This window comes from Ursus americanus, chromosome 3, assembly GCF_024610735.1.
Source record: "Ursus americanus isolate L20-20 chromosome 3, mUrsAme1.1.p, whole genome shotgun sequence".
Lineage (NCBI taxonomy): Eukaryota > Metazoa > Chordata > Mammalia > Carnivora > Ursidae > Ursus > Ursus americanus.
The window spans coordinates 20,937,746-20,951,897 of NC_142129.1; the positions used below are offsets into that span (position 1 = coordinate 20,937,746).

At 50.3% G+C, this 14,152-nt stretch overlaps 1 protein-coding gene across 1 annotated transcript in view; it reads left to right on the plus strand.

The window, feature by feature from the left end:
- PODXL (podocalyxin like) overlaps positions 1-14,119 on the plus strand; it is a 48,876-nt gene extending 34,757 nt beyond the window's left edge. The window contains exons 2-8 of the mRNA XM_045793691.2: positions 3,396-4,052; positions 5,351-5,652; positions 5,990-6,061; positions 8,014-8,164; positions 8,399-8,460; positions 8,710-8,877; positions 9,897-14,119. Coding sequence (XP_045649647.2) covers positions 3,396-4,052; positions 5,351-5,652; positions 5,990-6,061; positions 8,014-8,164; positions 8,399-8,460; positions 8,710-8,877; positions 9,897-10,094 — 1,610 coding nt within the window. The 3' untranslated portion in view covers positions 10,095-14,119. The remainder of the gene's footprint in view (positions 1-3,395; positions 4,053-5,350; positions 5,653-5,989; positions 6,062-8,013; positions 8,165-8,398; positions 8,461-8,709; positions 8,878-9,896) is intronic.
- The last annotated feature ends 33 nt before the right edge of the window (positions 14,120-14,152 follow it).

The window sequence follows — 14,152 nt, forward strand, 5'->3', positions numbered from 1 at the left end:
TTTCACATAAGAGACCCAGTGAAGTTATGAATTAAACTAACACTGTAATTTGGCAACTCATGGGATCAAACTTTTACATTGTCTTTTGGTCTTCTCTGTTCTTCAACTGCAAACAGTATGAGATTCCTTCACTGTAGTCTCAGAAAGTCTCTGGTTTTCAGTCTGTGCTTTGATAGGAGGATTTAGGAGTTAGAATTTGTTCTCTTTCTTTCTTTTTTTTTAAAGTAAGGTCTACATCCACCCTAAGGCTTGAACTCACAACCCCAAGACCAGGAGTTGCATGCTGTACTGACTGAGCTATCCAGACACCCCTGTTATTCTCGTTCTTTAAGCCAGTTTTCACTGGTAGTGATTTTTGTCTCTTCCAGGGGATATTTGGCAATATATAAAGACATTTTTGGTTGTCACAACTGGGGAGAGATATGTATATATGTTACTTGCATCTAGTGGACAGAGACCAGGGATATTGTTAAATATCCTATAATGCATAGGACAACCTCCTATAACAAATAAATACCCTAGCCAAAAAAAAGTCAGTAATTCTAGGGTTTAAGATACCTGTTTTGGGGCATCTGGGTGGCTCAGTCAGTTAAGCATCTGCCTTCGACTCAGGTCATGAACCTAGGGTCCTGGGATCAAGCCCCTCATCAGGCTCCATGCTCAGTGGGGAGCCTGCTTCTCCCTCTGCCTGCCCCTCCCCCTGCTTGTGCTCTCTCTCACTATCTTCCTATCAAAATAAATAAATAAAGTCTTTAAAAAAAAAAAAGAAACCCTGTTTTATGGTATTCACCACAGTAAGCTATTCACCACCCTATTCCCCATCCCCTAATTCCTCAAATATGCTGGTGTCGCCCCCTCAGCAATCTCATCTCTTTTGTCAAAAAAACATTATGACATGATCAATTATAAGAAGCACCACTATTTTATGACTACCAAGAAGGAAAAACCACTGACAAACCATAATGGTACATTGATTTTTAACACATGTCCTTTTATGTGTCCTTCATACACTTCTGTGGCAGCAAACACCAAAGCCATTTCATGGGCACTTCATTCTAGGTGACAGGTGACAATGTGCTTCTCCACAAGATGCCATAGGATACTAGACTCGTGTCCCTTAATACTTGCAGAATTCTGCCTTTAACCCCCAAAGCCCAAAAACTAATCCTTGAAGTCCTATGGCTGATAACCACTCCTGATACAAATTTCTGCTTTTTAGCAGCAACATGTGTGTGTGTGTGTGTGCACATGCATGTGTAAAATATACTAGGTTACCGTGTAGCTTATGGGAGAACTGGGATTGCTGGAGACCACATTTAGGGCTACTTTTAATAGCCCCTAAGTTAGGCGATAGACGTGGTCCGAAGGGGCCGGGACCGCCGAGCAGTGCCGAGCAGTAGGTGTGTAGCTTTGGCTGTGGCTGCTCCACTCTAGCGTCCCTTCCCCGCTGCCCGCACTGGAGCCCGACGGCTCGGTTGCTGCCGTCAGACTTCCTCGTCCTGCCTCTTCACTCCTGGCTGGGATGGAAGGGTCTAGCTCCTGACCGCTTAGCACGTGCTTGTGCTCTAGTCACAAGGGAGGCTAGAAAAGGAAATACCTGTCATTCTCGTATCTGTAATAGGCAAGTAGGAGACAAATCCTGCGCCATCAACGTTTTATTATGTGGGGAGTTGCCCAAATAGAGAAAAATGGCATAGAATTCTGATAGGCTACAAAGAATGGCAAAGGTCCACTACATCCTTGCCACCACTCTCTCCCTTCTGCTCCAAACAGAAAACCAGGAACAAACCTGATTCCCCTCTTCTCCTCACTTAGTTGTGCATCAGTTGTTGATTCTGTCTCCAAAATTTAGTCTTAAAAAAGTAAGCTCTACCCCAATATGGGGCTTGAACTTACGCCCCTGAGATCAAGAGTCACACGCCCTACCAACTGAGCCAGCGAGGTGCCCCCAAATATAATCTCGACCCATTCTCTTTTTGTCTCTGTTGTCAATAACTTTGTACAGCTGACTGCCATCCATTCCATCTGGATTACTGTCCTAGGCTCGCTCTTCCCATTTCCACATGCTCTCCCCTCCAATCCACAGCCCCCAAAGCAGCAAGTGTGTTTCTTTGCAAATCATCCTATAAAACTTCTTTGCTTAAAACCTTCAGTGGTTTCTTTTTGCACTTAGAATGAAGTCCAAAATCTTTATTTTGGTTTCTAAGGAGGGGGGTCTTATGTCTCATTTTACCTAGGATATGATTTTTAAGAGAGTCTCCTTTTACTTTCAAAAATGTAGGGTCTGGACAGTGAGTTACTGGCCCTTTACCTGTAAGGCCCTGATTTTCTGAGCCCTGCTCCCTGCCCGCCCTCACTCACTAAACTCCATTCACCTGTCTTCTCTTAGCTCTATTCCCTGGTCTGGGGCCTTTGCAGGTTCTGTTCTTCTGCCTGGCACTCATTTCCTCCTGCTCGCCACACAGTTCTTGTTATCCTTCAAGTCTTAGCTGAAAGGGCATCTCTGAGAGGCCTCTCCTCACCTCCCTGTCTAAATAGCCCCCATCCCCCATTCTGTGTATCGTTTTCTTATTCATTCCTCCCATACAATCTCCAGAATTTGATGTTTAATTGTTCTGTTCCACTTGTTTAATTCCTCTCTTGCCCACCAGAACATAAGCTCCTGGAGGGTACAGATCACGTATGTCTTACTCGCCATTGTATCCTAGGGCGCACACTTAACTGTTCCCTTAATAAGTCACTTGTTAAACAAATGAATACAATTAATAAGGCCTTCCTTCCCTGATCTGCTAAGGTTAAGCTCCCATGCTGAACAGAGTCAAAGCACTCTGTACTTCTTTTCCTTGGCATGTCTCACAATTGTTCTTGAATAGCAGTTTGTGTCATGTCACTATTGTCAGTTTCTCCTTCTAGATTATACTTCCATGAGAACAGAGGCATGTCTCTCTTGCCATGCCTACAACAGGGCAATTCGGTGGGCATGAGTCTGCTGAGTCTTCTGCAGGGTCACGTGCCTGGGAGCTGGGGAGAAGGAGGCAGAGGGGATCTTGATGGCCTGGTTCTGTGGTGGCATATGGAAAACGTGAAGGGCGTGTGCCTGGAGCTGGATGGGGGAGGGGGCAGGGCATTCGCTGCAGGCTTCCACGCGCAGTGGGATTAGCTGGCCTGGTCTTTCTCTTCTGCAGAATTTCCCTTGACGTCCTCTGCTTTGCTTGTTGTCCCGAGAGGTTTCTTGAACTTGAGAAAATCTGGGCACATCGAAGACAGGCCTTCAGCCCAGGCAGATGGCAGTGATGGGAGCAAGGCCTCTAGATCCTGGGGAACAATTGTAGAACGTGTGGAGAAACACTTCCAGCTAATACCTTAACTCGCTTCTGTGTTGTCTTTGTAAACAGAGGTCCCGCCCAATGTTAGCTCAGCCGACGGCACCATAAAACCTGCAAATGCAAACCAGTCCCCCACAGTGCCACCAGCCAGTGGTAAAGGGCAGATGACTACAGTCAAGACTACACCAACCGCAGTCCCAACAACCACTGACAAAAGGGTGACGTCAACCACCGCTGGTGGAAGAGCCCCAGTGGCATCCGGAAGTTCAGGGCCGACCCAGGCCAGCACAGCTGTAGTGCCCGCTGACAAAGATGAGAAGGACTCAGGCAACAGCAGGACAACTACTGGTGACCCAAAGGTTACTCAAGGTTTAAGCAGCACGACACTTCCACCAACCACTAAATCCATAAAGCCTGGAACCACAGCCCCCCAGTCAACTGGAGCCGGGGGCAGCCCTGGTGGTACCACCAGCCACACGACCACGAAGGGTGGGGAGCAGACGTCCTCTCTGCCTCCAGATCTGGTTAGAACCTCCAGCCTTACTAATGCTTCTCCTGCTGTCAGCACCCCAACAAGCCCTCACCAACCAACGGCGAGCCCTGCTACTTCGAAGCCTCCAGGGAGCCCTTCCGAGGGAACAGACAAAATCTCTACAGTGGCTTCAAGTAGTTTAGGCACGAAGACGGGTCCCACCTCCCCATTACACGGGGCACCTACCACACCAAGTAAGTAATGCTTTTGTTTGTTTGTTGAATTAAGTGGGCTCCACACCCAACATGGGGCTTGAACCCCTCACCCCGAGATGAAGAGTCATGTGCTCCTCTGAGCCAGCCAGGCACCCCAAGGCATGGTTTTTTTCCCCCCAAGCAAGAAGAAACTTCTGAATGCTTATATTCTATGCAGTTGCCAGCTGGAAGATGGAATTCATGCTGAGGGTTGAGTTCTGTGAATACACCACCTTCATTCAGGCCCAGGCTCGCCCTTCAGTGCTGAGCAGAGGCCAACAGTGCTGTGTTATTCTGCTGAGGGGCCGGGGCTCTGGCTTGCCCAGTTGAACACATAAACAAGCCAACAGTGTATTCATGGGTAAGACTTGCATGGTTGCAGTGGCGGCACATTAGTGCTCCGGAACAGTGCTTCTCAAACTGGCAGTCGCCAGGAGGAGATACATTTTATTTAGTTTGACACCGTGACCCAGGAATACAAACATAGAACACACGCATAACACCACGTGTTAACTGGTAACAAAAGTTTCACTAACCAGGGCTGATTCTTCCTGTATGTGATAGGCCCTAGTATCTTCTCCTCCATCCCATTTCCTTGGTTTCTTTTTGAAAGTGCTGATCTCAACCCAGTAAATAAATTTGAAAACCCACGGATGGATCGTGGGCCTCACGATCATGACCCATGGCAGATTATTGAATGAGAGTTTCTCGGGGCGGACCTGAGAGTCTGCGTGGCCGAGAACTCCCCAAGTGGTCAGAATGCGTGCTGACATTAAGGGTACCTGCTTGCGCAGGCCGTCTCAACCTGCAGGAAAGGCAAGGGCTCCGAGCTGGATACACCTGGATTCAAGTCCCTGAAGTGCCGCTTCTTCACATGTGACCTTGGGCAGATCATCAGGCCCCTCTGAGCCCAGTTTCCTCATTTACAAACTAGGGTTATTTATGGCACCTTGCTCATCGGGGTGTGGTGAGGACTAAGAAAGTAACCCTGGAGGCACTGAGGACAGTCCCCCAGATGGAGTGAGTGTCCGTTGAGTATTAGCTGTTGCTGCTGACGTCACTGTCACTTCTTTTATTGGGTCTCCACTGGCTTGTTCAGTCTGACCCACCCTGGAATATGGTGCAGGAAATGACTTCATCTGTTTGCCTCTTCTTCCTCATAGCCTGCTTACTGTAGCTTGTGGTCTAGGTGGGGGATAAGGCCAAGAACCCCCAGGAACTAAGAACAAGAGAGACTGCCCTCCACTCTTAAAGGTACCACTCATTTTTTCTCAGAGCCTTTGCTTTCCCAATTACAGCATCACCGGTCACCTTACATGGAAATCCGCAGAAATCCAGCATGATGCCGGCTGTCACTGGGACCTCTTCCTCCATCACTGTGACCACTTCCTCCACCTCTGGGACCTCTTCCTCCACCACTGGGATTCCCTCTGTTCCTGCGACCTCTTTGCCAGAGGCTCCACAGCCTGCAGTCCCTTCGTTGGGACCTGTGGCCACGTCTCCTGTCCAGGGACCCAGAAGCCCCAGCACTCAGTTGACTTCGACTACCCCTCGAGTCTCCAACGTCCCCCCTCCTTCCTCGGCTCACAGAGATGACAGGGTACTTCCAGCAGGGGTGGGACAGATAAGAGAGCCCAGGCTCAGATGGAAGGGGCTCTAAGAAGGGTTTCTACTTGTCCCTCCAGCCCAGAGGCCCTGGCAAGGGCTGTTAGGAACCATCACCCATTCACCCCCTCTCCCTGGCTTTGCCAGATTCTGGCTTAGACAGCTGGACAGCCAGTAACACACCTGGCTCTGAAACCCTGTCCAGTCACACCCCCAGCTTGCCAGAAGCTCCTTCCTTTGTGTCGCCCACCCAGGGGGGAGGAAGGGAGGGGTCAGTGATGGGACCCGCCAGGCTCAGCCTGCACCTGAATCCCAGTGGCTTCTTCTTCTAGATAAAGTGCGAATCTCCCGAAAGGCTAACTGACACGATGCTTGTCCTGAACTTGACGAAAACCAGCCTTTGTGTGAGTACCATGCCGATCTAGGCTCCGCCCTGATCTACACCCCCAAACTGTGGTTTAGCAGCAGGGTTAGGGGAGGTAGATGGGAATGGAGTGTTCCTTCTGAGAACGGACTGAGAAATGTGTTCATTTTCCTGCCCTTGCTTTACCTGTGGAAGTGGCCCCTTCCAGCTGATAGACAAAGTGAAGTTCAAACCCCTAAGTCAAGTCCCACCAGCTCCTGCAGAGCCAGAAGTTCCCGGGTCTCCTGGGCTTGCACTCTAATTATTCACATGTTCTCAGAGTCCAGAGACCTCAATCCTAGTTCAGGCTGTGATTCAGTTAAGTTGATCTCTTTGGGCTTCAGAGGCCCCGGTTGAAAACAAGAGGCTCAGTCAGCCTAACTAACTTGCCCTGTTCTAATAGTCTGTGGTTTTCTGTTTGCTGGTCCATGTATTCATCTGATGGTCTCAGTGGAAGAACAGCATGGAGATAATCTCCCTCTAGGCTGAACAGTCAGAGCTCCTGAGCATCGGGAGCCATTGCCAAGACTCAGGGGGGTGGTGTGTGGGCGTGCTGGGGTGGGTGTATCTGCTTGTGTATGAGGACATTTACATGAGAGGGAGTGCTGTGTTGGGGGAGGGGGTTGCTGCTGCTACTTCTTCGGGACTGCCAGTCTTTGAGGATTAAGGACTTCCAGTCTTTGAGGATTAAGGGTTTCGAGAGTGCAGGTGATGGGTGGCTCACGGCTGCCCTCTCCTGGTCGGTGACTACTTTTGCAAACCGCGGCCCCCCCCTCCCCCGCCCCCGGCCCAGGAAGTAGAACCGAACGACAGGGTTTCTAGAGGATGGAGAACTTGGGTTAACAGCATTTTAATGCCGCCTGTATTCTTTTACAGTTCTTTTCTTCTGAGTGCCCATTTGCTGGTATTTCCCAAAAGCATACATTTAGACTGGAGTTTTAAAGGGAGAAGTGTTGCCCCGGGGCTGGGCTTATTGGACAAGGCAGGAGTCACACCGATGCATGCCCAGCCATTCTCAGGCTCTTTTTTTGGCTAAAACTTGCCAGGTTGTGTGACTGGTTGGGAGGAGCATTTTTTCCGTGTGCCATAAAAGGAAGGTTGGAATCCCTGGACCTGCCTGGTGTGAGGCAGAGGAATTGGTAAGCTTAGGAAATCCCAGATAGAAACCCCAGGATGGCTTGGGGTCCTGCGGTGAGCCATGCCAAGAGTCCTTTTCTTCACCTCAGTACCTTATTCCAAAATCAGGTCAGAGAAACACAGCTTGGGGTGCCTCTAGATGACATGGCAGGACCAGGTAAAAGCTGTCCACACTTTGCTTCCTCACCCTCAGCCCTAAAGCCACGCCAGTCATGCTCTGTCTGCTAAGAGGTATAAAAGATTCCCCTCCAAGATGTCCCCACGTGCATCTTCAAGATACTCCCATGTTCCCTTGTTCAGTGATGGCCTTCCCTGGCTTTATGGCCAGGGTCTTAGTGTAGGGAAGGGCATGCATGCTTCACTTTGAGAAAGATCACGTTGGGCCGAGAGCTGGGACTTCCCCTCCTGAGGTCTTCGAACTGGGCATCAACACCTGGCAAGTGGCAGGCTGCTGGGCAGTGCCTCCTCAGGCCCTTCCAGGGAGATGATAAGGGCATCAGGTCATGACCCCTGAAGAGCTCCAAGAGAGAAGGGGGCACTCAGGTGAAAAGGTACTGTTCAACAATAGATGAGATAAACAGGGTGAAGGGACCGGGGAAAGAGATTTGCAGGAGTCAGAGAAGGCAGGGACTGGCCCAGCACAGCACAGAACTCGTGACTCCTGCCAGGCCTGGGAATGGCCCCAGCTGAGGGAAGAGGGAAATAGGTTCACACCAGGCAACAGCGTTCTCCTGACCTTGGCTCTGAAGGGCAGCCCCAAAAGCCTAGGCTGCTGTCCTGATCCCTGAGGAATCACTTGTGGTCTCCCCACAATAGGCGGGGAACAGCAGTTCGGATGACAAACTGGTCACACTTCTGTGCCGAGCAGCAAAAGCCACCTTCAATCCAGTTCAAGATAAGTGCCATATACAGCTGGTACCTATTCAAGACTCCCAGGCAGTGGCAATCAAAGAAATCGCTGTCCAGAGTGAGTTGAGGGTAGGGGCTGCTGAGGTCTAAGTGGGGTGGGAATGGGGCAGGGGTTGACCACTCAGGAGCCATCAAGTCGGGTCAGGGATTCCTAAGAAGGGTCAAGCCACACCCCCTTCCAGGGCCACCCAAGAGAGACTGAGGTACAGCATGTCCTCCTCTTGGGGCCCAGTCTCCATCCCCTACACATCACTCTGAGCTGGACCACTAGCAACGTCTCTCCTCCCCACAGCAAACCTCCTCCCCAGGGACGTGTATGAGTCGCTGAAAGACAAATGGGACGAGCTGAAAGAGGTAAGTGGACTCCTCGCATGTGCTGGGGCAGAAGCCCCTTCCTCGGAGGTCTGCAGCTCTTCCACTCCGCGGCATCTCTCGTGGTAGAAGACCTTCTCACTTGCCAGCAGCCGGAAGACAGGGGTTAGAGAGGGGACAGCAGGGTGACACGATAGCGCCCCCGCCCAAACGCCAAGCATAAGAGCTCATAACTGGGTGGGAGTGACCCACGTTCTGTTTTCTGCCACATCATGTCCTCCTTCCTGGCAGGTGGGAGTCAGTAACATGAAGCTTGGGGACCAAGGGCCACCCGAAGAGACCGAGGACCGGTTCAGCATGCCCCTCATCATCACCATTGTCTGCATGGCATCCTTCCTGCTCCTCGTTGCTGCCCTCTACGGCTGCTGCCACCAGCGCCTCTCCCAGAGGAAGGACCAGGTGAGGACTTCATTCCCCTCACCGGATGACTTCACCCCATTACTTCCCTGTTAGAGGAAAGTGAGTGGGCCATGGATCCTCTCTGACAGGTGGAGACCATCCCTTATAAGAAGGAACTGCGAAGTTACATGGCAAATTGAAGAGGCATGTGGGGGAAGGGAAGGTCGTGGGCTTTGGAGACAGAAAGACCGGGGACAAGCCCTAGCTCTGCCTCCGATTATCTGTGTGACCTGGAGCATGGCCTGTAATCTCTGAGCTTCTCATCTGCAAGTGGGGATAATACCCACCTTGCAGAGCTGCTTGAGGATTCCCTGAAAGAAATGGGTGTAGGCCTACCTGGCTAACCAGAAGTTCTTTCACACGCCTTATTCAAATTCTCGTCACGCCAGTTCCACCCAGACGTGTAGTTCTCAGCCCCTGCTGTACACTGTGGGGACAGTTAGAAAATTCCCATGCCTGCCTCCTCACACACCAGCTGAAACAGAATTTCTGGATCTGAATATTTGCTAAAAGCTTCCCGGGTGACTCAACTGTGTGGCCCAGGCTGTAGCTGAGGAGGAGACCAGAGAAAGCACCATCTCCAGGTGGCTCCTCTCTGCGGTAGAGGTGGCACAGGTCCTGCTGTACCCACCTTGCTTAGGCTTAGGGAGGTCTTCGGTCACCTGGTCCTTCCTGATTCAGTACAGTGGGATGAGGCAGGTGCCTGGACAGTAAGTTTGGGTGGGGGGGAGGAATGGAGGAAAGAGACTGGAGACTTCTGGAAAACAAAAGTCCATTTCCGCTGACTTCATGGATTTGCCAACAGGGTAAAGGTCAAATGAGCTGGGAATTCTAGGGTGCCGGGCAAGTCCTCGTCCCAAAGTAGCCCTGAGGCAGGCCAGTAGCCACACTGCCCTCCAAGAGCGTTTATTGCATACCCTACCCAAACTGGGGTTCCTGCACTGTAGGGGTACCTGTGTAATATTAAGGCCATGAGCCCTCAAAAATTACCCTTTCTTGGGTCGTCTTCCCTATCCTAGCAACGGCTAACGGAGGAGCTGCAGACAGTGGAGAACGGTTACCATGACAATCCCACACTGGAAGTGATGGAGACCTCATCAGAGATGCAAGAGAAAAAGGTGGTCAACCTTAATGGGGAGCTGGGGGACAGCTGGATCGTCCCTCTGGACAACCTGGCCAAGGATGACCTGGACGAGGAGGAAGACACACACCTCTAATCAGGTCCGCGGGCAGCCTCTGACAGGACCACAGCGCTCCAGACTGAACCACCTCAAGTGCCATTTGGACAGGGGAGGAAAATCCTTCCCAGCTGAGGGAAAGGCGGGGGAGGGGAGCAGACTTGGAGGTTCCCTCCTCCCAATCCCCACGGGGCCTTAATTTTCCCTTTTCAAACTGAACAAATCACATTCTGTCTAGATTCCTCTTGTAAAATAACCCACTAGTGCCTGAGCTCAGTGCTGCTGGAAGACGAGAGAGAAAGCACTCACGCGGTCATCTGGTAGAACCCCTTCCTCTCACATCCGAGGTGACGGAGGCCTAACGGGGGAAGGTCCAGCTCACACAGCCCCTCGGCGACAGAGGCAGGACGGAAACAGAGATCCCCTCATTCAGTGCGGTGCGCATTCCCACCACGCCCCACTGCTACGATGGCTCGCGCCTCCCCTCAGAGCTGCCCCCGGTGGGGCGAAGCTCACAGTCCACGGATGGGGCAATGGATGGGACGGAAGGGACAGCAGGGCCAGATCCTGTCTCCGTGGGATCTGATTCCTTCCAAGTACAGGTCCCCAGCCTCGCCTGCCAGTGTTCCCGACCCCTTTGTGCTTGCCCCGCCCTCCACTCAGTTTGAAGCCCCACTGTGTCCCAGGGCCCCTGGGACTCACACTGTTCATTCATGGCCTCAAACCCCTTGTTCTGGATTCTGGCTTCCTCGCCTTTGCTTAGGGATCTTGAGACTTAACCCACACAAGACTCCAGTGTGAACAAGATCTGCTTCAGGGATCCATCTGCAGGTGAAGAGAAAAGGGGAGGCTCTTCACCCCCAGGTTGGGTCCTGGCCCATCACCCAGGGCCCTCCTTAAAGAGGCTCCGCAGGAACTCCTCTGGCCTCCCACTCCCACCGGGGACTGAAATCTGCAGCAGCTATGAAGGCGAAGTGTTCCTGTTTTGTTGTTCACTGCTCAGTTGGTGGGGTGAGGACCCAAGTTCGGGGATCCCCCTGAGATCCAGCAAGAAAGAGCAATAGCTGTAGGGCAGACTTTCCTGGGGCCCAGTCCACAGAGAGGTGTCTTACCAGACAATCGATCTATACAGTTAGGAAGAATAGGCTTTACTCTCTGTTCCAGAGGAAACTCAGGGACTTTTCAAGTTGCTGAGAGTTTTGTTATATTTGTTTGTTTTTTAGTCCAGTCCTCTACTGCCACAAGCCAAAGCTCCAACTGTTGGGAGACTTTTCAGTCAACTAATCTCACCGATCCTGGTTCTCCTGTGCCATAGGGCAAGAAAGGCCTAGAAAGTGCGATGCATTTTAAGGTGCTCAGGAGCAGCCTGGGGGGACCCTGGGGAGTTCCCAATGACCTCTCGCTGTTCTGGCACACAGCTGGGCCTTCCTTGCCGTGTCCCCTTCTCTGTATTCCTAGCAGGGCTGCCTACTTCTGCATTTTCTGGTGGCATCTCAGGGAAACAGTACCGGGAAGGGGTTTTGAGGGAGCTTAGCAGTTAGTTCCCAAGCACAAGGCACCTGAGGACTGAACAGAGTGAGGTTGAATCTGATTTTCTGGGAAGACCAAATCCCAGATTTTGTGGAACTTTGCCCACGGTCTCTCTTGCTCCTGGGTGTAAATTTCCTGACACCAACTAGGAGGATGGGCAGAACTGCTTAGCAAAGGGAAAACTGTAATTTCAGGGCAAGAGGTCAGAACCTCAGAACCTGAGGCCCAGGCTGTGTGTCCTGATGCAATAGGCAGCCTGCTTTAGGACAGCTTATTTTTTAAAGGAGCTTAGTTGGGGGAAGAGCTATGTCCTTCCCTGGCTGCCTTGATTCCTCTTCATGGCCTCTGGCCTTTGATATCCTCGGTTTAAGTAGGGCCTCTAGTGAGTTTCCCAAGAGCTAGAGAGATGCTAGACCAACAAGGATCCAAAAGTATTTGCCCTGATTCTCTAGTACTGGGAGGTCGGTAGGGTAGAGAACAATGCCAGTTTGGGAGGAAAAAATAGAGGAAATCTTGTTATACCAGGGAGAAATCTGTTTGCTTCCTTCCTGCCCAACATTTCATTCTTTCCACCCTGTGGTTTTCTGCTGTGGTTTCTGTGGAAGAGGCCAGACTAGATTACTACTCCTTTGCTAATTCTGGGTCGTATTTTACCAGCCAGGCCTTTAGACAGAGAGAGCACGTATGCCTCCACCAACTGACAAAGGCTATAGCCCCATGGCCTCTGGGGCAGAGAGATGATGACTGGCAAGGATTAGATGAAAATTATACTTGGTCAAGAGGAATGACTGTGGGGGCTCTGTCCAAGGAGAACCTTGGGAAGCTTTGGGCTGGTTCAGGTGCTCCTTTTGGTGCATGCAGACTGGGTAACTCTAGCCTTTGAGGGCAACTTCAGAATCCAATACCTTGCCTTGGCTTGCTCTTGCCACTAGACAGCTGTGTCAAGGGCCATACAGTCCTGCATCTGCAAAGGTCCTCTTCATCCCACGTCTGCATTGGGTTCTAAATGCTGTCTGGTAAGCCAGATTCTGGGGCTGAGAAGAAAGAAGAGGAACACCAGGAATTCAGCATGACTTCATACAAGTTGTGCCAAAGAGATGATACACTTTCGATCGGTGGCAAACTGGTTTCTCTAAGCTGCATAGAAGGCCAGAAATCACGAATCCGATGACCGGATGGAAACCCAGTGGGGATGCATGCTGTTCCGTGAATGGGGAGGGAAGCAGCAGTGCCTGTGACGGAGGTACAGAATACGCTTTGCATCCGAGGACAAAATACGGGTGTGATCTAGTCTAGACGCCAGGTTCTCTTTTCCCCTCTTGATAAGGAAAGCTAGCAGAAAGTTTATTTAAACCACTTCTTGAGCTTTAACCTTTTTTGACAATATACTGGAGAAACTTTGAAAAACAAGGCCAAGCTGATACATATATACGTACTTTTTAATAATGTAAATACAACAGCCACATGTTAATCCAGCCCGCACTGCTTTCCGTGAATATACACTGTAAAAACATTTGTTAGTTGAGGTGGCTTTTCTTCTTCTCTGAACAGGAATGTAAATGTCTATTTCACTAGAAATGACACTTTTAAAAAAAATTTTTCTCCAGTGAAAAGTGAAATATAAGACAAGCTGACAACAAAGTATTTGTCTTACAGATCAGGCATTTTTATTTTTAAATGTGGTCCTCGACCCCCTCCCCAGCTAAAGTCTTAGCCTTCTACTATAGGAAGGCTTGGGGTCAGTGTACACGGGTTGGAAAGGGACATTCTAGTCCTAGGGAGAGGCTTTTAGAGACCTAGTCCAATCTTTGTTCTGTTTTGTTCTTACAGAAAAAGAAACTGAAGCCCAGAAAGGTAAAAGTGGCTTGGCCAAAATCACATGGTTAGTGACAGAAACAGGATTAAAACACTGGGGCTCTGGGCCTCAGAATGAACCGAGGACTGCTAATTAAGGACAGGCACCAGGAGGACGCAAAGGACAGAACCCCCTTCTCAAATCTCGTCCTGCAGCAAGGCTAGGGAGGGCCTGAGGACCACAATAGGAACCATACTGGTCTACACTTTCTCTGAGTTATTCAGGTCTAAGACTTAAACGAATGATACTTTTCTGTCAAGAAACAATTTTGAATGAGCTTTTATATATGTCTCTTCTGGCAGGACTAATGATCGAAGGGAACAAACTCCAGGAAGGCAGAGGGGGCAAGAGTAAAGTAATGACTTATCTTTCATCACTGTCACAAGCTGATGGGCTCAGGTTTGGTGAAAACCCCAACACTGAGTGGAAAGGGAGGGGGTGACTATTTGATATCGTGTCTCTTGTTATTAGCGAATGTTAAAGAGTTTGCCCAGGAGACTGGGGCAGCATGTGTTCTTCGTGGACAGGGGTCTGAAGTACACTGGAATTTACTGAGAAACTTGTTTGTAAAGACTATACTTAATTATTGCCATTTTCTTACAAAACTATATTTTGGAAAATTGTATACTGTCAATTAAAGTGCTTTTGTGTAAGCTGGTTCAAGCCCTGCTGAACTTGATTGACTGGCTTACGTTCTTCACTTGTGCGCGAG